At 36.9% G+C, this 22,055-nt stretch overlaps 1 protein-coding gene across 19 annotated transcripts in view; it reads left to right on the plus strand.

The window, feature by feature from the left end:
* KIDINS220 (kinase D interacting substrate 220) overlaps positions 1-22,055 on the plus strand; it is a 99,640-nt gene that overhangs the window by 9,649 nt on the left and 67,936 nt on the right. For 12 of the 19 annotated variants that reach the window (XM_082357594.1, XM_082357583.1, XM_082357588.1 and 9 more), the window contains exons 3-11: positions 3,617-3,715; positions 4,753-4,851; positions 9,052-9,150; positions 10,096-10,197; positions 12,481-12,579; positions 14,309-14,506; positions 16,200-16,298; positions 18,228-18,326; positions 19,617-19,715. In XM_082357594.1, coding sequence (XP_082213720.1) covers positions 3,617-3,715; positions 4,753-4,851; positions 9,052-9,150; positions 10,096-10,197; positions 12,481-12,579; positions 14,309-14,506; positions 16,200-16,298; positions 18,228-18,326; positions 19,617-19,715 — 993 coding nt within the window. The remainder of the gene's footprint in view (positions 1-3,616; positions 3,716-4,752; positions 4,852-9,051; positions 9,151-10,095; positions 10,198-12,480; positions 12,580-14,308; positions 14,507-16,199; positions 16,299-18,227; positions 18,327-19,616; positions 19,716-22,055) is intronic. The other 7 variants (XM_082357586.1, XM_082357596.1, XM_082357585.1 and 4 more) reach the window with 1 other exon arrangement.

Below are 22,055 nucleotides of genomic sequence, written 5' to 3' on the forward strand. Positions count from 1 at the left end.
TTAATATGTTTGGTTATCAGTTTTCAAAAAGTTTCTTAAATGTTACATCAATAAAATAAAATAATGTGGGGAAAATTGCCTGATGCTGTGCTTAGCATATGATGGGCTACAATTAATAAATGCTAATTTCCTTCCTTTTTTTCTTTCTACTTTATTTGTAAAGTAGATAAATCTCTTGGCCTCTGAATGTTCTCAATGATGGCAAGTCTTTGCCCTTTGTAGATCAGTGAAGGGCTTTAATTTAATTTAACTTTATTTTTGAAAAGAGCACTCTCAGCTCTCCTTGATACAAGGATATAGTGTTGACGGTGAACATTATTCCCTGTCTAAGAAAACGAAACAGGGCTCTAAATTCAGGAGGTGAATTTTGTTACGTGCTTACAAATGTAGACCGTGAAGGAAGCTTCAAAGGAGAATTAAAAAATGGTCTAGTTTCACTGCAATTATTGGAAGACGTATTGATCCTCCAAAGGTGACTGCTTTAAAGGGCAATGGTTATCTAGGTCCAGTACACCTGAATAAATAGAAGTGGGACTACCTAGGAATTGGGAAGAGCAAAAAGGTGCTGAATAGGACATGTTTTTGCATTGTAGCTTCTGGGAAGCTGAGATAAAATATGATAGCTGTGGTGTGGAACCTTAGTTGGCGCGCAGTGTTCTGTTTTGGTGTGTTTTGGTTTGAGGTCATTATCAACAGAGTATTATGTGAGTTATGTGATCCTGTATTTTTTGGAAAGAAATGGGTTTGGGATTTGCTGGGATGTGTATGTGGGGTTAGGTAGGGAAGGGCCCTTTAGTGATTCATATTGAAGTGAAAGAGTAAAGTCGTCGTGACTGTTTCTAAGTCACTCTATCTCCACAACTGTAGTTACTAGATTGGCTAAGCAAGAACTAGTAGAATAAATATGTTTTGTGATAAGGCACAACTTATAAGGTAAATATCCTTCTACCTTAAGGGAATTAATAAAACTTAATGGCAGCCTTTCCTGAAAATCACTCATCTATTTGGATAGTGTAGCTAAAAAAGGTTAAAGATTGCTTTGGACTGCATGTAACAGCTCCCAAAATAGGGGATTAATCAAATTAAGATCTTATTTTTCTCATGTAATGACAAGCTGGAGGAGCCATTTGAAGGCTGATATGATGGCGTCAGGATATCTTCCCAGGCTCCTTCTGCCCTTCTGGCCACTCCTCTCTGTGTGCTTGTTACTTCACATCAGCTGTCTTGATACAACTGCAGCACTGTGTCCACATATCAGACAAGAAGGAAAAGGGAACGGGCCAGCCGAGTTAGTCTAATTACTGAGCCTTCCTGGGAGACCTAGCCAGAGTGGTGCCACGGATTATTTCCGACTGCAAGTAAGGCTGAACAACGTAGGTGTTTTTAGCTGAGAATGCTGCCACCCCCAACAAAATCCTGTCGCTCTAGATACTGGGTAGACAACTAATAGTTTCTGCAAGAGAAAGTTATGACTATTCAAGTCTTTTCATTTGGCTTGTTTCTAGTTAATCACGTTTACACCATCTGTCTTATTTGTGTTATGGATTTTAATACACATCTAACTTATTTTTTCCCTCCTACTCTAAGAGCACCTGTCTTTGTGAACTATCTGAAATGTGACTGTGACCCCAGAAAGTGAACAGAAAGCTCCTGAGTCTTTGGAATTACAATTTTGAAAACTGATGTACAAGTCATATATCCTTAGGGCCAGAGATTCAATTAGTTGGCTTTAATTTATATATTATGCCATTGATTTTGCTATTTCACTTTTTATCCCAGTTAATCTAATCAGAAGGGAGGAACATGCTGTAGAAAGTAACTCAAAGACATTAGCGCTCACAGAGGCAAGCCTGGTGTAATAATTGATGTCTGTAGGTATGACTCAGAATCATAAACATAGTGTTTAATCTGTTTAACAAGTAGCAATGTGTGTATTACTTTTTAGAAAAATGGTAATCATAAAAGTTATAATCAAATTTAATATTTAAAGGATAAACTTTTTCACCTGGAAAATCTATTGATGCATAATATCTCATTCCCTAATGACCCTGGTTGAATGACAGGTGACTACCACATATAATTTAGTATCCATCATTATATGAGTGTCTGTATTTAATTCGATTTACTTTTGTACTTTAACTCAATATTTGTGTTTCTCTTGTATTCTTACAGCATCTGTTGTACATTGCCTGTTACCATAATTATTTCCTGGTTTGTATGTTGCCGTTAGTGGATTTTTAAATCCTTTCAGACTTGGCGCACTCATTCACTCAGTAGATACTTGAGCACCTGTGTGGCCGTCGCTGTCCCTCTCGCTGGGGCTGTACAGTACTAACTACACAAACAAAACCGGCATGCTTCCCGCCCTCTGGGAGCTCAGGGCCTTTAGAGGAAACACAATAATCAGTTGTTAATCACACAAATAAAGGTGTAGTTACAAACAAGGATTAGTATAGTAAATGAAATTAGAGGGGGTCAGCAAGGCTTCCCTAAGGGGTTGATGTTTGACCCAAGAGCTGCTGGGTGGGTGGTGGTTAACTGGGTGGGGTAGAGGGAAGACTTTGTCTGAGGGTCCAGAGGCGGGAAAGAACTTGAGGGCACATTGGTGAGGAGGGAATGGCCTGGCACAGGCTTCAAGGTAGGCCTGCTGTCGTCTCTCCATCGTTAGACCACAGGCCACGTAAGGATTTTGGTTCTCATCCAAAAGAGCAGTAGGAAACCATTGAGGGTTTTAAGCAGTGGAATATTGTCAGATTAGCATTTAAAAAAAATCACTGATGTTTCCCCGCCACTGATACACATTCAGTAAGTAGGTGCTTAGATAAATATTTCTCTAATTGAACTTAGTTTTTGGTGCAATTTTCATATACCTTAGTATGTTTCAGCACCTTTAACCCAGTGCGTCTAACCTGTTTGATATCACGGCATGTACAGAAAATGATCATGTGTGTGCTGCACTTGCAATAGCCAGGCTTGCTGCTGGAGGGAACCTGCCCCAGGATCCCCCTGCCCAGGCCCTGCCCTGCTGTCTCAGGGCTGGGCAGCACTGTGTCGTATGCTGTGACTCATTCTAGGCACAGGCTGGGCAGCTCTGAGGTAGCTAGTAGGGCTTTAGTTTAATGAATTCAGGTTATAAGGGAAGGCTTAAAAAAACTACGTAATATATACAGCACCTGTATTGTTTTTATTTATTGCTTTACTTTCCTCCCTCTAGTCCTGATAACACATCTTATACGTACAATAAAACCACATTCTGTATCATATTCTAACTGTGTTGGTAGAGAATTTGGTTACCACAGATATCCTAAGATTTTTATATACATTGTGGTAATTACTTTTCAGTGCCTAGTATTATTCATGCTTACTTATTTTGAATAAAATTGCAGTGCCAAAAACAGATTGCTAATGCTGTCATAAAAAAAGTCTCATTTTCTCTTTGACTTTTACATTATTAGTAAACTGAAAACTTAAGAATTCATAGGTGTTTCTAAATTAATGAAATACTGTAAATAGCGCTTAACATAACATCAGGAAAAAGTAAGTGTGCTGTAATAAACTGGTATTTCAGCTAAAGTACAGCATCTTGACAAGTTCTCTGTGTCTTTTATATCTCCAGTGTGGCCAGACTCCATTGATGATAGCTGCTGAACAAGGCAATCTGGAAATAGTGAAAGAATTAATTAAGAATGGAGCTAATTGCAATCTGGAAGATTTGGTATATATTGAAATAATTTACTCATTTGTCTTTTTCTTTTCCTTAACTTTGCTTTTAAGAAATGATTCAAAAGTAATAGATTATAGATTGTACTTCTTCTGTTTCTCAACTTTGCCTAACAATATGCTAACTCAATTTTTTAAAAGGGGTAATAACAGGAGAGAAATTTTTACTTTCAGTGAAAGTTCTCAGCGCTTCAGGTTTTTTACGTATAGATGGCACTGGTTGAATAGGGAGCACATATACTTAAAATTAAATGCCTGCCTAGAAGATATGTATGAGTCATGTTGTTAAGTAACTCCCCGTAATGGTACCTTATTATTATAAATATCACATATGATAGGCCAGAAAGATGTGGTCCCTTCTGATATCATTTGTGAGGGATAAATCACTATTCCAAGAGGCTTACTTCCTCTGTTTCCCGGGAATTATTTTTCAGGGTCACACAGCTACGTCTGTTTTTCTGTTTGTTTTTATGATTCAGATTGATGATATTAAATTGGTGATTTTAATTGAGTGATCATTTGAATTAAATTATAGTACACTCATGGATAAAAGTTAGGATAGGATACTTGTAGGCTTTATTTAAAAAAATAAAGAATAGTTCTTTATTATACAGTTTCTGAACTCATCATATGGGATCGCTTGAGTTTAATAGTTTGTAAATGTGCTCTTAAGTCTGATTGCAGGCTCTTTAATTTCAGTTTATAGTAATGGTCGCTAACCGCAAGGATTAGCTTTGAGGCTTCGATAGTCACCTTTTCTCCTCTGTAAAAAAACAGTGTGTGATTAGAAGGCCGATGAAAAGACTGAACACGCAGTTGTGAAACCGTTTTTACACCATTGTAGTCATACAGGTAGACAAATAAATTCTTAACAGAGCTTATGCTTCAGTGTAATTTCAGAGTAGTTTAGAGTGGGTCAGGTCATGTCAATTTGGTATGATCATCTGGTATGTAAATTCAAATTTATTTTTCCTCACTTTGGAATGTTATTTTTGGTTTTGAAATGATAACATTTGTGTCTGTGTGTTCAAGGATAACTGGACAGCACTTATATCAGCGTCAAAAGAAGGGCACCTGCACATTGTGGAAGAACTGCTTAAATGTGGGGCTAACCTGGAGCACCGTGATATGGTATGGACATTCTTTATCCATTGTTAATCAGCTGGGATCTTATTAGCAGTAAGGGATATGTGTTAAGTCTTGTATTTTTATGTGTGAGGTGATACTATAATAATGTTTTTAGGATTTGGGATTGGGCATTGAAATGACCCTCAAGAATGTTTTAAAACCCGGTGATATAATGCACCTCCTTTAGAATATTCTTAGTCATTATTTTCTGTTTATTTCAGAATTTTAATTCTGAAATGTTGTTAAAACAACTTATTACTCTTTATAATGTATCAGTCTTAGAACTCATGAGAGAGTTGTTCCCTTTAAGGAGAACTTTAAGAGGGACATAGTATAGTTTTAAAAATATTTTTCAGTTATTTAAAGTCATGATTTTCAGAATAATATTTATAAACTTATTTTCAAAATGTAATTGTGTTTATAATGCCATCTGTACACATTACAAGTTTAACAAGATATGATTCTTAATTATCTTAGCTCTTGTTTGATCTTGGCATTTGCTTAAAGCATAAAGGTGAAGAAAGGGATCATTTCTGGCTTATTTTTTCTGCAAAATGTTCAGCCTTTTCAAAGATTAATTTTAACGGGAAAAAAAGAAGGAATTGAACTGCCTTGATATAGAAAACATGTATTACTTTGCTGATGACGCTTTATGAAGTACAGGTGGTCTGAATTTTTAAGAAACTGCAGCACTCCACCAGCTTGCACTTAATATTGTACGATGTAATTTGCACAGTGTTCTTCTACAGTGTTATATTTATTCTTAAAACTTAGTGAAGTGGTTGGTATACTTATTTTTATAGAAAGATACAGAACCATTTGTATCCTCCCTATTTCTGAAAAGAAATTGAAGTACATTGCTATAAAAATTTAAGGAGAGAAGGTAATGATGTCAGTAACCTAGGCAAAGGATGGATATGGCAGGTAGGAGTAAAATGCAGTGTTCTTATCTTAACTGGCATATAAAGCAGAAGAGAAATTCATGGAATTACCTAGTTCTCAATATTTTTTTAAAAGCACCATACCATTTTATCAGATGAATTAATATTAGGTAGCAATTGTATGCCTGATCCCTTTAGGTGCTTTTTAGCCTCTCTGTCATTAATTGACTTCTCAGAAGAATCCTATGGGCTAAGGGTTAATTTTGTTCTCAGCATATATAGTTCAGGAAATTGAGACTGGAAGAAGTACTCTTTGCCCAAAGTCACTTAGCTCTTAAGCAGTCAGACTGAGTTTTGAACCCAGGACTGCTTACTCCAAAGGCTTTCTCCTTTATTATTCTTCCATATATATCAGCAAGGGAGTTAGGAACTATAAAGTATACATTATGAATGTATAAAAACTTGGCAAGATGTGTAAAAAATGTTTTCTTAAACTTTCTTAGTTCTCCATATTTTTCATTTCCCTGAAGTACTTAACAAATCACAGAACATTTTAACATTTAAAGGGCCTCTGTGTTTGGCTTTTAAACACCCCAAATTAGGGAAACTGACGACTGTGTCTCCCTTAGTAGTTAGTATTGAGAGACCCTAAGCTCAGAGAACTGGGTGGGTGGTGGCAGCTGCTGAACTGTGAGGGGAGGCAGAGTCCCTGGGACTTGTGTGAGGAGAGGAGAGTGTACCGGGGGTTGTCTGGGATTCAGGAGTAATTCCCGGATACAATGTCAGGAAGTCTAGTGAGGATTCTTCCCTGAGAAGACCTTCAATGGACACCAGACTACAGCATTGCTATAGGCAGTCAGTTCCAGTCTTTTCACTTTGCAGATTTGGGCATAGGTTTCTCAAGGTTAAGTTTTTATCTCAGAGATTCTTGCATAGGGTGGTACTATACAAATTAAAATGAGGGAATGATATTAACACAATTCTGGGCAGGAATTTTACAGATTAAAATATTGGTGTGTTTAAGACTTGACTAAATGCCCAGCTCTATAATTTGACCTAAGTAAATTATGTCAGCCTTTCTTTGTCTTTCGTGACCTTGACACTTGAAGACTTCTTGTCCGGCATTCTTAGAATGTCTCTCAATTTGGATTTGTCTGATGTTTCTCATGATTAGATTGAGGTTGTGCTTTATTGGGAAGGAGGTGATATGCCCTTCTTAGTGTACCACATCTAGGTACATACATCAGCAGAATGTATCACTGGTGATGTATCTTGGCTAAGGTAGTGTCTGTCAGATTTCCCTTTGTAATTCCTAAATGTTTGAGAGAAGATACTTTGAGACTATACAAGTATCTTGTTTTTGATTAAACTTTCATTCATTTATTTTTAGCATCCATCAATGCATCTTGAATGCAGCAGTTATGACTGTGGTGTTGTAATGGTGATTTTTCTATTTTCATCATTCCATCTACATTTATTAATTAGAATTCTTCTGTAAAGAAGAGTTCTCTCTCTCTGACTCTGTCTCTGTCTTTCTCTGTCTCTCTAAATAGATATCTATATATAGATATATGTAGATATACATTTTAGCACTTCCTTACTTTCTGGCATTACAAAATGCTTCAGGCTCAGGTTCATCTTATATTTTCCCTGCCTTATTTCCCTGATTATCAGCCCTGGAATCAATCAGTTTTCCAAGGAACCCTAGTTCCTGTTTTTTGAAAATGATATTTAGAAACCAGTAATCTAGGGGTTAGGTATGCTTATTGTTACTGGGATGTCATTGCTTGTAGCCCTTCTCAGTGGACAGATGTAGGAAATAACATGTCTGTATATTAACTCTTGCATATATATACATCCTTTCTGTATCTGTGTGTGTATATATAGATATATATATATACATATATATATATATATTTTTTTAAATAGACTAGGTCGATAACCATGAACCCAATCCACTGTAGCCTTCTCCCTTTTCTTAATTTGTAACTCTCCTCTGACTGTGAGAAATCTGGCTCTCACTATCTACACAATATATTCACTTATTTGTTCAACTCTAGTATACAAATAAAGTAGTTTCAGAATTTCTAATCCATACCCTGAGAGAAACAGATTTGCTACTAAATATACTGTTTGTGTACAGTTCTTTTCGTCTTTAGCATTATTACAGAATTCAGTCAAAATATTGCTTTCCAGAGTTACCTGGATCAGCTTCTAAGTAATTATGTGATTCATTTGTAATATAATTAATTCATCCCAGTCTATATTCTGTCTTTCTTCCCCATATTCTAGGTGATTTTTAAAAAATTTACATACAGTAAAATTCGTCTCTCTGGTGTTCAGTTCTGTGGGTTTTGACAAGTGCATGATGTAATACGTCCACCACCACAGCTCTGTACAGAGCAGTTCCATCATTTCAACAGTACCCTCATGCTGCTTCTTCATAATCAGCCCCTCCACCCACTCCCCAACCCATGGCTACCACGGATCTGCTTTCCCTTTCTATAGTTTTGCCTTTTCGGATTAGGGCAAGTATTTTTTAAAATTTCTTTTTTAGTGACAATGAAACAGAATCAGAAGGATTAAGTGATTTATATTCTTGAACCCAAATTTGGACTGGTGCAAATACTGATTTAAAACAAAAAGCAAACAAGACATTCACTTCTTAGTATAATTTGATTACATTTGTCTCTTTCATTGAATTGCATTCTAGCTAAAGAGAACATTGCCAAAACAAGAACACTACTCCTGTAGCTTAAAAAATAGAAAGCTACCATGCCGCTAACTCATGCTTAATGACTTTGCCCGCCCTTGGAGGTCATGATCTGCAGATCACTGCCTTCTCATCCTCTGTTTTTTAGCAAGAGGTATGATAACGATGTGGAATTTATAGGATGGGTTTAGATGCAGGAGTTGAATAGGGTTGCTGGAATCCCTCTCTGGAAAAAGCCTAGACTCATACCAGGAGGAGAATATCTAGAGACATAGAATGTTTACTGAAGGAAAGTATTTATAAAGCCAAAATAAATCTTGGAAATTTGGAAAGAGTCCAACATGAATGTTCCCTATGCCAATTTCCAAAATATAATACAAACTTAGGAGTAATCATTACTGGACTTAAGAGATTTGACATTTTTCAGATACTATTGTGTATTTCTCTGGGGAGCTTGGGTATTTAAAACTACATAGTAGTGATTTCTTAAAATAATGGTTCTATAAAGAATAAAGCTGACGAAAGGAACTTCATTAATGCCATTTTTGTGCTTAGAGACAATCCAGTGTTTTGTTTACCTCCGCCGCCCGACCTTTTTGTTTTCTTTAGGGAGGATGGACCGCTCTTATGTGGGCATGTTATAAAGGCCGTACTGAAGTGGTTGAGTTGCTTCTTTCTCATGGTGCCAATCCAAGTGTTACTGGTCTGGTAAGCGTTAACAAAAAATCCATCTGTAGTATAAGTGGTAAGTTCTTTTAGGGAATGCTTCAGGCTGGTTATGCTTTGGACTTCATAGTGGATAAAAATGATCTAGATCTTACTAAAGATAATAACGCAGAATGTGGTTTCAAAACACAATGAGAATTTTTTTCTGAGGCTAAGCTTATTTCTCAATTTTTATCAACAAAAAGGCAACTCTTAGAGTTTAAATGTTAATTATAACTATATAATATTTCAAAAGGAGATTTTGAAATCCTTGTCATCTTACCTGTTTTCTGTGCGTATGTGTTCTTAATCTAAACTCTTTTAAAGAAAAGAAACATTTACCAGATATCCATGCCACTTTTCTATACATTCTTATAGGTGGTAATACATGCATTACTATTGTACTTTGCTTGAGACTTGATCTCAGACTGCAGATTAAGAAATTGTTTTATTGATGGGGGGATTCCTTTCACGATGCATATGTATGTCAGATCATTACATGCACTTTAAATGTCTTACAATTTTATTTGTCAGTTATACCTCAGTACAGCTGAAAAAAAGGAAACGGTTTTATTCAAGTTAATGGACGGATTATAAAGAAAGGTTTTATATTCTTATTAGTCTTACCTGTTGGTTAGATAATTACATTGTGTGTTGAATCTATAAAAATAGATGTGTTCATAATATATATTTATTTAAGGTTGAGTGCATCTCAGTTCCCAGTTATGTATTATGACTATTACATGTGTTTTTAAAGTGGAGAATGGTCTGTAACTTGATTTTGTAAAATACTACTTTATATTGCTCCCTTTGTTGTTTACTCTTCTTAGCAAATGTGTGCTGTAAATATCCACCTAAAAGACTTTTTCTTTCCTCCCTCCCTCCCTCCTTCCCTCCCTCCCTCCCTCCCTCCCTGTGTACCTACTCACCCACCTGCCTACCTCCCAGCAGTACAGTGTTTACCCAATCATCTGGGCAGCAGGGAGAGGCCATGCAGATATAGTGCAACTTTTACTGCAAAATGGTGCTAAAGTCAACTGCTCCGATAAGGTAGGTCAGCGGGATCTTTCCAGCTTCTAGTTCATATTATGTCCACTCAGTGTGTCTAACTTACAAGGATTTTCATATGATCTCATGCGGCTGCTCTGATGTATCTTATGTTTATATTTATTAATATATTTTATAAAGACACGCGTAGGTGGGTTCCTCCTAGGTATTACGTACGTGCTAAGTGTCCTTCCATTGTCTTTTATATCACATTCATCGTTCTCAGGAAAATAGATACGGTTGATTCCCTACCTTCATTATTTTCTGTTGTAGCTCTTCTTTCTACTGTGGGTCCTATCTGCCTTCTCTGTATTGTTGCCAGATGATGAAAATTTAAGTCTTGTTCTTTCTCTCTCATACTTAAAATCCGAAAGGCTCCAATCCCTGTTATGATGTGTAAAGATAATCCTTGCCTCCCTCTCTACCCTTTCTCCTGCTCTCTCTACCCCAGACTACCTTCGCTCAGCTATCAAATGACGCAGGTTCCTGAGTCCGCCTGTTTTTAACCCTCCACATCTCGCAGGTGCCCTTTCATGGTGTGGAGTGCCCTCGCATCCTCGTCCGCTTTAGCTTCTGTTCGTGCTTCACGCTCAGCTCATGTGCCACCAGCTCCAGAAAGCTCCCCAGGATTTTGTTCTGTTCATTTTTTAAAATCCTTAATACCCCAAATATTTGATAAATATTTATTTAGTTATTTCACTCTTTCTTGCTTTTGGAGGGCTTTGATAGCTTCTGTGGTTTCAGGACAAAGCCCAGACTTTTCAGTTGGACCCCAGTCTTTCTTCCCAGGTTCACTTCTTGCCATTCGTCTCCATATGCGCTAAGCTTTTGGATACAGAAGATAGTCTACCATTCTGTGAATTTTTTTCTTTTATTTATTTATTTATTTATTTTTGGCTGCGTTAGGACTTCATTGCTGCGTGCGGGTTTTCTCTAGTGGCAGTGAGCAGGGCTACCCATTGCGGCGTGTGGGCTTCTCATTGTGGTGGCTTCTCTTGTTGGGGAGCACGGGCTCTAGGCGTGCGGGCTTCAGTGGCTTCAGTGGTGTGGTATGCGGGCTCAGTAGTTGAGGCACTACTACTCAGTAGTTGTGGCTTGCGGGCTCTAGAGCACAGGCTCAGTAGCTGTGGCGCACGGGCTTAGTTGCTCCGCGGCATGTGGGATCTTCCTGGACCAGAGCTCGAACCCGTGTCCCCTGCATTGGCAGGTGGATTCTTAACCACTGCACCACCAAGGAAGCCCCATTCTGTGAACTTTTATGAATTTCTATGAAGTGCGTGTCTTTGTTTATCCTGTTCCCTCTGCTAGGAATGTTATGACCTCCTCTGCCTGATGAACTCCTATTTGTTTTCTCAAGGCTCAGTTGAGGTGTTAGCTTCTCTGTTAAGTGTCCTTAACTTACCCAGTCACCTTAGATGCCCCTTCTTCTGTAGCCAGTGTTCACTGTCCATACCTCCGCTAGTGCACAGAAGTTCTGTTGGTCAAGGCCGTTATAAAAGGTAGGTATTCATTAAACGTTCACTTCAATCTGCAGTCTCCCATGTAGTTAAATGTCACTGTGAGTATTCCTGTGTCTCTTCATTGCCTTATGAATCTCCCCAAAGATAAAGCGTTGCTTTTATGCATGATTTACATTCTCTGATGTCTTTTGAATCACGTTCCAGCAGAAGGGGCTTTTGAGTGCAGTTTCTAGGTGGACCTTTATTTTGTCAGGTACAGAGGCTGATCTGGGGTGGCGGTTAGGAGCACAGACTGAAGCCAGGCTTGTTGGGTTCATGGGTCTTGCTCCACCTCTTAGTAGCTTTGTGACTTCGAGCCTGTAATGAACTTCTCAAGGCCTTGTTTGCTCATCTGTTAAAATGTGATATTGTGATTTGTACTTATTCTTCTGATAAGGATTACACACGTTAACTCGTGTAAACTATTTAGAACTGTATTTGGCACTCGGTTGTTACTATTTCAGACTGTTGGACTTTATATTTCACAAGATATGGGAAGCAAAGAAAGCTTGTTGGAAATTAGAGGCTGTATGACATTATGATGGAAAAATTGTCACTGATGGTAAAAGTTAAAGTTAATTAAAATATATTTCATACAGTGGTTAATCCATCTATTCAGGAGAAATAGTATGGGAAAAATATGATTTATCTAGGATTAAAATTATGATTGGTATAAACCGTAATCTAAAAATACTCAAAGTATGATTTTTATCAAAATTCATGGTGAGAGCTAGTTTCTTTTAATATACCTTAGATAATAATTTTAAATTTATTATTTCTTTAATAGTATGGAACCACCCCTTTGGTTTGGGCTGCACGAAAGGGTCATTTGGAATGTGTAAAACATTTATTGGCTATGGGAGCTGATGTTGATCAAGAAGGAGCTGTAAGTATCTTTTCTATTTTAACTGCTGGTAGTAGAGAGATGTTTTTAGTTTTAAGAGAGAGAATACTTTTTCCTTAGTATATACCTAGAAAAATTTCCCTATAGTTTCTAAACGATACTTAGAAAAACAAACATCTTCTGTTATCCTGGTAAATATATTATACTATAGATATTATGTATTACAAATATGTGCTTTTAAGGATTTATTGCTAATGCACATAAATTTTGGGAGGCTAAAACTATATGGAATATCTTTTAGTAATCTTAGTATAAATTAAAATACTCCCCAAATCAAATTGTTTGAATTACTATTGTGGAAAGAGTTTCTATTCTGTTAAAATACCTTTTCTTTAAAATTTTAAAATAATATCATAATTTTTTGATATTTTAATCTGTGACTTGTTTTCTCTCATAGACAGATGTAAAAATAATCAAAAATCAGTGGTCAAAACCTATATAGCTTAAACACTGGTTCAGTGTATCTTACAGTCCAGCAGTTATGAATTCCTTATTGAGTACCCACTGTCCACCCAGCCCTGTGCCAGACGTGCTGGGGATACTGGAGAAGCCTGTCGTATCGCTCTTCTCTTGAGCTTGTAAGAATATAGGTAAAGGAGATGACATTTATGCACAAGAAACAATACAGACTTCTATTAACGTAATTATTGTCATTATGTGAGATGGATCATAAAGGATTCTGAGAAGAGCTGCTACCAAATCTCTGGCTGCAGTGTAACAAAAGTGAATTCTGAATCATCAAAAGTAACTTCCTGGCATAATACCAACCAGCTCCTCCTATTGTCCATGTTGACAGAAGCTACTCATTGATGACCTTCAAGGGGTATATAATATTTTAGTGGTGTGCGGAGATAGAGCATGATTCTTACCCAGCCACGGAAGTCATACCCTTCACTTGCCTCCTTTCTGGACAGTTTATCAAGTGGATGAGTGGCTTGTCTCTATGATTACTGACTGCTGAGGAATCTGAAAAGGCTATGTTATTTTAATATTGAGAGAATTATGGCTTAGTTCTGGGGGCTGATATAATAATAACTGAAATATTTCTATAAGGAAATTGCATGGTATCTCAAACTAGATCAAAATCTCAAGAATAAATTTTAATATTTCTTTTGTAATGAGTCAGATTCTTCTATTATGTGATTTTCTGTTATAAATTAAATGTGCAGTTTTTAAAAGAACCACTAAAAATAAGACAGTTTTGAAAATGTGGTTTCTAGATCACTGTGGAAAACAGAGGAATATGTTATACTTTTATTGAAATATTCTATAGCTTATTAATTCATTGTTTTACTTCAGTTTTTCATATAGATTTTATTATAGACAATTCTTTGAAGTCTGATTGATTCTTACTTTGGATTATTTAACTTAGAATGTGTTTAATTTTGAATCATCCTGTCAGCTATTTTATATGTCAGTACTTTAGTGAGAGGGTTTGTTCATTGTAAATGACTCCAATTTTGGATTATCATTTAAAGAATTGAATGTCGTTAACAGTCCTATTGACTGAAGAGAATTAATGTATCTTCAAAAATGGAAAATATGCTTCTGGCCACTTTTGGTCTGTTTCTGGTGATTTATATTGGCATTTTATTATCAGAAATAACTGTTAATAATAGGCCACCTATTTGAAAACATCAGTTTTTTGACTATAGAATAAATTATATGTTTTCTGAAAGTATTAATTTCTTGGGCGTTGTTTGATTTGTAGAATTCAATGACTGCACTTATCGTGGCAGTAAAAGGAGGCTACACACAGTCAGTAAAAGAAATTCTGAAGAGGAATCCAAATGTAAATTTAACCGATAAGGATGGAAATACAGCTTTGATGATTGCATCAAAGGAGGGACATACAGAAATTGTACAGGATCTACTTGACGCTGGAACATATGTGAACATACCTGATAGGGTAGGTTATCTATTTAGAATTTGTCTTTCAGTGGTGACATTGATGGAAGGTTACCGTAACTTCTCACCACCTTTCAAGATTCTTCCTGCATGACATACATTTAAGATGTTTTATTTCTGCCTTTAGAACTAATAAGTTAAAACCTGTCCAATCTTTGTGAAGGGTGTTCTTTTAAATTTTTCAAAAATAATGCTGTTATTGAAAATGTGATCTTGAAATCATCCTAACTATAGGTGTTGTTCATGACTGGTGTTATTCATTGTTCCAAGGCTTCAAGTCTCCCACCCTTACACCTAGAATTTTCAGATTGGTATCTCTTGCTCTCACCTCTTCTTGGAAGTCTACACTTGTCTGTCCGACTCCACTTGAACTGTCCACTTGAATGTCTAATCGGCTTCTTAACTTACAGCAAAACAGATGTCTTGTTTGTTTCATCCCACACCTGCTTTTCCCTCAGTCTTCTCCCTCTCAGTAAGTGGTACCAGCATCTATCCTGTTGTTAAAGCACCAAATCCTACACATTAGTCCTGATTTCTCAAGACTACCCAATCCAAAGTAGCTACCCGGTCACTTTCTATCACATCACTGTATTTTATTTGCATTACATTTATCTGATTTCTTATTTGTGTTTATTGTATGTTGTCTGTTAGTCTCCTCTAGGCTATAAATTCTCTCAGAGCTGGGACCTTGTCTATCTTATTTCCTAGTGCCTGCAACAGTGCATGGCACATCGTAAGCAATGAAATATTTATGACCTTTTATTAATTTACTAGTCTGAACCTACATTAATGCTAATATTCTCAACTAAAATGTGTCTGCAATGGGTTTATTTACACTTTTAATGTAGTAGTTAAGGTACTGCATCATGGTGCTAGACTTAATAATCCTCGAGGACCTGCATCTTGATATAGAGCCCACTGGGGCCCACTTAGGATTGAGACAAGCTGTAGCTCATGGAATCACCAACCCAAACTCATACAACTGATTTGTAATTTAGCAGTCAAAGAAAAGGCCATTTACAATATTTGAACTAGGGGAAGATATAATTAATAATGATTATTGCTTGGTGGATATAATTTCAGGGCAGAGATGTCCTTATGAGGTCATGAACTTCATCTAAGCCTTGTACTGGGGAGTGAGTCAGTCTTGTGCACTGTTGGCCTGTAATGCCAAATTGATAGAATATAGATGCTCTTCTGGGAACCAACCTTCTCCCTTAATTAAATGTGGTTATAAACCCACAGATGGCTCTAGCTTTATACCTCCCTTCTTTTTAGAATCCATGGCTTTTGTCATATAGCATTATTCCAGGGGATTTGTATTATGTAATTTCCAAATGTTCATCTGGTTCATTGACAGCCATGGTGTCGTTTTATTTAATTTACATTTGTAATGGGAGGTTACCTTCAAATAGAAGGGCTTATTGTTCTGGGTGACTTATCTTTCTAAACTTTTGTCCTGGAATTTCAGGTATGAATGTCCTCATTTTGAGGTATAAAGTGTTCTGTCCCTTATTCTGAAGGCTATTAATATCAGGTATTAATATTAGTTAACTTTCTGTTATTTAGAGATAATTTTTTCCAAGAAATTTTCAGAAAAAATCTGTTATATTAACACATGACTAATTTTAACTTCAAAACAGTGTTTTTTTGTTCTCATCTTCTATTCACCTTTTTTTCTTTTGTCCTTTTAGAGTGGAGATACTGTTTTAATTGGCGCTGTCAGAGGTGGTCATGTGGAAATTGTTCGAGCACTTCTCCAAAAATATGCTGATATAGACATTAGAGGACAGGTGTGTGTGATTACAGGGCTGTTGTTATCTTAGTATAATTGTTTGTATATGTTGGCTGATCATAATGTCATTCTTCCAGTTTTCCTATGGAGACAAACGTATAAATCCTAATAACGTTTAATGGATGCCTGTATTATTAAGTTTCACTGCCATTATTATGAAATTTCTGTATTGATGTCAAGTTAGATTTAGATAGAAGTAAAGCATAATGAAACTCATGTTTTTCAAATACACCTCCCTTACTAATGTCTAAATATAGTCAATTCTGACATGAGTAGTTTATGATACCGAGACAGTTGGTGGCACTTTGAGTGCATGTGACTTATTTTTTTTAGTATGCTTCCTCTGTTTTGTCTTCTTCATCCATATATTGTTCTTCTATTTCTGTTGTTTCATCTTTCTTCTCCTTTTCCCCCATTTGCTAGCCTTTCCCAGGACCACTTGGTAGTGCCTATGGATTTTGCTTAAGGCAGTCATAGCTCACAGAGCTGTAAAGGTTATTTATTTTAGGGAGAAGCTTCCCTAAAGTTGAGAATTTATCCAATATGTCAAGAGCTTTAGATTAAAAAAAATCTGTACTGAACAGCCTGTTTTGTGGTTGGAGAGTCTACATTTCTGCTCAGCTTTTTCCTTGTATTTAGCTTGTATCCAAATCCACTTTTGAATCAAACTGATAAATATTATGCCAGATGCCATGAAGGTCTTAACATGGGTCCCTTGCCTGAAGAAACATGTGTTTTAGTTAGGAAGGTTTTAGTTTGTTTTGTTTATATTTATTCTTATGTTTTTATGTAAACAAAAAAAGTGATGCCACTTTTGGTATAAGATAGTATATGATTGATTGCCTAGTGAAAGGTTCAAATGTAAGAGTATTGAGGTGGGGAAAGTGGGCATTTAAGGAGAGCTTTTAAGGGAAGGTAGAATTTGAGCTAAGTTTAAAAGGTGGGTTAGATAGAGAGAGAAAAGGAAGGCTCGGTAGTTCAGGCAAGGATAGTGGAATAATGGGATGAGAAAATTTAGGAAGAAGGGAAAGTGAAAGACTGTATTCCTTAGTTGGTGAATAAATCAGGTTGTCAGCAGGATGGCGGGGAGGGTGGGATGGGAGATAGAGAAATAGAAAGGGATGTAGTGCCAGAGAGGCCGGAAGCTAGGGTACAGTGTCAAGAAGGGAACTGCGTTGGGGAAATCTTGCTGTAGGAAAATTAATGTGGCAACGGCAGAGAGTCATTCACTGTCTTTTGGGATAAAATCATATTTTCACTAAAAGTTGGTGACTGGATCACCTATTTAGACTTTTACCTATCTCCTTTGTGTCTGTCAGTTTTGTTTTCCTATGTTTTAGTCAGTTTTTTTGTTCTCTACCTCTGCATTGAAAGTCCACATGGATCTGTTTTTGGTTTTTGAACTAGATAGGATTTTAAAGGATCTGATGAAGATCAGTATATAGGTGCAGTGTAGAGATTAAGAAAGCTAAACATGGTAATAAAACAATTCACCCTATGTTTGTGTAGTACACTCTTATGCATTATCTTTTGAAAAGACTGGGCAGTTGAAAAGCCAAAAGCCAAAGGTCAGAATATTTATGTGACTTATCACAGGATACAGAGCTCAGGTACTGATGACTTCCAACACAGTGCAGGGTCCTGAAACCTGTTCGCTTTCCAAAAGCATAGTTTACCTTATCGACTATGTGGGGTTGCTGCTTTCTCAGTCAAGAAATATTAAGTTTTCTTAGGCTTCTTTCATAAAGAATTTCTCACAAGTAAATGCAAGATAGAATAAGGATTAATGTTATTTTCCACCATGCTGCTTCTTGGTAAGATATATTAATGCTTTAGTAGAAATGTTAATAATGTTTTAATATTTACAAATAGAAGTTTTTAATATTATATCTTATATGAAGTGATTGTTGATTTTTTTATTATACAGGACAATAAAACTGCTTTGTATTGGGCAGTTGAGAAAGGAAATGCAACAATGGTGAGAGATATCTTACAGTGCAATCCTGACACTGAAATATGCACAAAGGTATCAACGACATTTCTGTTCTCTTAGCAATACCTAGTGCTGAATGTTAGTACTGCTTATTTTTTTCAAGTTTTTACAGTTGTTTGATATTAGAATTATACTGATTTAAGTGGAAATGTTCTGTATTAAATTGAGGAGTAAGTTTATATCCTTTCAGGAGTTGTGTATTCACAGCAAAATGCAGTGTGTAATTTATTTTAATTATTATTTAATTTATTTTAATCAGAAAGTACAGTATCAGCCCTTCATAAATTGTGGACAGATCATTTCCCCAGAATTATTTTATGCTCCTGTTGTTTGGAATGCAGAACACATTTCCTTTTAAAAGATCATTGTGTGTGGTTATTGGTTCCCCAAACCAACCACTTTTAGTCTATTTTACTCAAATCATGTGGAAAGTATAAAACTGTATAAGACTTTAGTGATTATATTTGGCTTTACATGTAATAGTTGTCCATGGGGAAAATATATTTGGAGTTCTGGATTGAAATGGCAGGAATGAATAAAGCAAACTTACGGAATCACCCGTAAGACAATCCTATTTCATCCGTTAGAGATTTGGAGCAGCATCTTCTAAACCAGTGGTGGTAACCTCAGAGCCCTGGGGCAGAGCTTTTCCTGGGATACCGTCTGCTTTGCAGGTGGTGGCTGCTTGGAATCTTGTTTCTTTTTCGTTTAGACCTTTGTGTCAGCTACTGTGACCACACGTGGCTTCTGACCAGATTTTGCTTTTTCTTAATTCAGTGCTGAACTGTGGTCTCTTCTTATTTTTCTTAATTTGATTTTGAAAGCAATTGTAAACTCCTTTGAGGTTTCCCAAAGGCATACTGCTTGTATCAGATTGTTTCCCCCTTATACGCAGGTCTTGAGGTGCACAGAGGCGCTGGTAAAAACATCTGACAAATCTAGACGCTGGCTTGCCTGGACATTGACAGGCTAGGTAGTGGGTTGCTTGGGTGAGGTGGTCAGAACGGGAAGCAGCCTCTGGCGGAGCTGCCCCAGATGTCAGTGGTGGGACCTGGGGAAAGACAGTTAGTGGTGAGGGGCAGAAGCGGCTGATAGGTAGTGGGGCACATCTCTTGCTCTGCTGAGTGATATAAAAGTATTTTGATACAGGTGATTGGTTGTGAAAGGAAAAGCACTTGTTAGTTTTTCCAACTATGTTTTCTTGAGAACATTTTCAATATAGACTGGTCAGATATTTGAATTCTTGACACGTGTGTTTATGTGACTTTAAAGATTTAGGAGTAAAGGTATTAATCTGGCAAACTTTCTTATCTGTGCCCACAGGATGGTGAAACACCTCTTATAAAGGCTACCAAGATGAGAAATATAGAAGTAGTAGAGCTGCTGCTGGATAAAGGAGCTAAAGTATCTGCCGTAGATAAGGTAAAAACATCAGTGTAGAGAGCAGGTTTTTTTTGAGGGCTATAGGTAGACTGGCTGTATATCCGGTGGGTTTAATGGGGGTCTGATTTTATTTTGTGGAGGGAGAGATTACTTGCTGGGGCTGTTTGTGTGGGATTTGGATGCTGTGAGAGCTTCTTGGCTGTTCCGAGAGCATGCTGAGGAGTGGGTGGGCTCAGTACGCAACAAAGCAGCTGCTTCAGAGGTTCCCTCTATGGCTCAGATCAGTTACGGCGAGCTGCACTGACCACCATGCAAGGAGGATGTCATCAGGTGTGGAGCTTGTTCAGAGAAACAGGAGGAAAGAATCCAAAAGGGGCTGGAGAAGATAGAATGCCAGAAGGAGACTGGCATTCATGTTCACCAGCAGGAGAGATGTTCTGCCATGTGTCCTTGCCTTAATCCTTTTAGAGGAATGTTCATATTTTCCATAATAAATTTAACTCTGAATTGCTTAATACTTCATATAGAATTGATTCCTGGTTTTAGTTTGTCTACATTTTAAGCAGGATTCTTTCTCTACTTCAAATTGATTTCCTCACAGAAAAGAAGTGAATTGATTTATGTGTGAACTAAGAAATATAAATTTTTCCCTCTGAGTATATAATATGATTTGGGCTCTCCTAATCCATAATAGGTTGACGTTTATCTTTTTATTATTCATGAGGCAATTAAACAAAAAACACAGAATTAATAGATATTTGCCTTTTATTTTATCAAGAAACAACATTATTAAAAAAAGCACAAAAAAGCCTCCCACCTGTTATTACCATATTAATGTATTTATATATGGTATATATATTAATGTATATTAATTAATACCATATTAATATAAAAGAAAGAAAATATAAAGAAAAATTTTAATCTTAAAAGTTAGGGCATAAAGTCAAAGAGAAGTTGTTGAAATTGAATATACTTAACTTTCTAGAAAACTTCTGTATTGCCTGTTTTTCTCATTCTGCTGTTGACTACTTTCTGGCACTGGTCTCCTAATTTGCAAAAGGGAACCACTGGACTACGTGCCCTTTAAGGTTCCAATGGCCTCGTTAATTCTGTAACATGCCATTTATAAATAACTGTTTCATACTCATTAAAATCCCTGAAGGACCCTGTCTCGGACCCTGTTGTGTATGCTTTGTCTTGAGTCAGCACATACTTGCTGAGAAGCACATGTGATACCTGGAATGTTCTTGGAGTGAATGTGCATTCATTCACACGTACTTACAAAGGATGGATAAGGTGCTGTCCTGCTCGAATTTGGAATACAAACTTGTAAAAGTCTTGAACCTGGCTCTTCATAAAGGATTACATAAAAAAAAATTTAAGAATAAAGGTTAATGTTATTTTTACCTGGCCCATCACCAATCTCTGTTTATCTTCAGCATAGTGGCAGGGTGTGTTGATGTCTTCTCTGCATTTTCAGAAATTTTGTGTCTAGCTGAAATGTTACTGATGATATTTCTTCCTTCTCACATGTTTGGGGATAAGAAATGGAGTTCAGGTGGAGAAATAAGATGATGAAGTTCAGTTTAGATGTGTTTAGTTTGAAGGCTAAGGCGTTCAGGAGGCTGTGACCGATAGGGCTTGAATTTGGGCAAGAAATCAAGGCTGGTGATAGGAATTTCACAGTTAGTTACCAAGAGATAAGAGCTGCATGGGAGTGACTAAGATCATCAGTTTGGAAGAAAGATGAAAGCTGAGGTCAAACTTTCCTTACAGCGTGTGTCACATTCTAGTTTGTTTTATGATTGTGCACGTTTATCCAATCTCCTCCTGTTACGTTGTAACTTAGTTAAGGCCGTGGACTGTTTTGTCTATCATCTCCATATCCCCCACAGTATCCAGCTCAGTGCCTTACTATATAGTGAGCTCAATATGTAGCTTTTGTGCCATATTTAGGATATAGGAAGGGAATCTAGAAAAGGAAGAAGTAGACCTGAGGCAGAAGAGGAGATTCAAAATCACTATAAGGTTGTGCTATAGAAGCCACAGGAAGTGAGTGGGTGAGAACTGAGAATTTCATTTGTTAACTTGTGGGTCATTGTCTTTAAGAGAGATGTTTGTGAAGTAAAAAGTGGAGAACACCTTGCGGACTGAATTTGTTTTTTTTTTTTTACGTATTAGTTTTCCTTAGTGTTGGATGCGAATACTAATATGATGGAGATTCTAATAAGGGAAGAAGGCAGGTTGACGTTAGGGAGCCGTGAAAGCTGAGGAGAACGGAAGAAGCTGTAGTAGCCAGAGAAGGATGGATTCAACACAGAGGACTCCAAGGAAGAGAATGTAGGGAACTAACATAATGGTGACAAAGGGCGTGGGGAA

This window comes from Balaenoptera borealis (genome assembly GCF_965194805.1).
Source record: "Balaenoptera borealis genome assembly, chromosome: 15".
Lineage (NCBI taxonomy): Eukaryota > Metazoa > Chordata > Mammalia > Artiodactyla > Balaenopteridae > Balaenoptera > Balaenoptera borealis.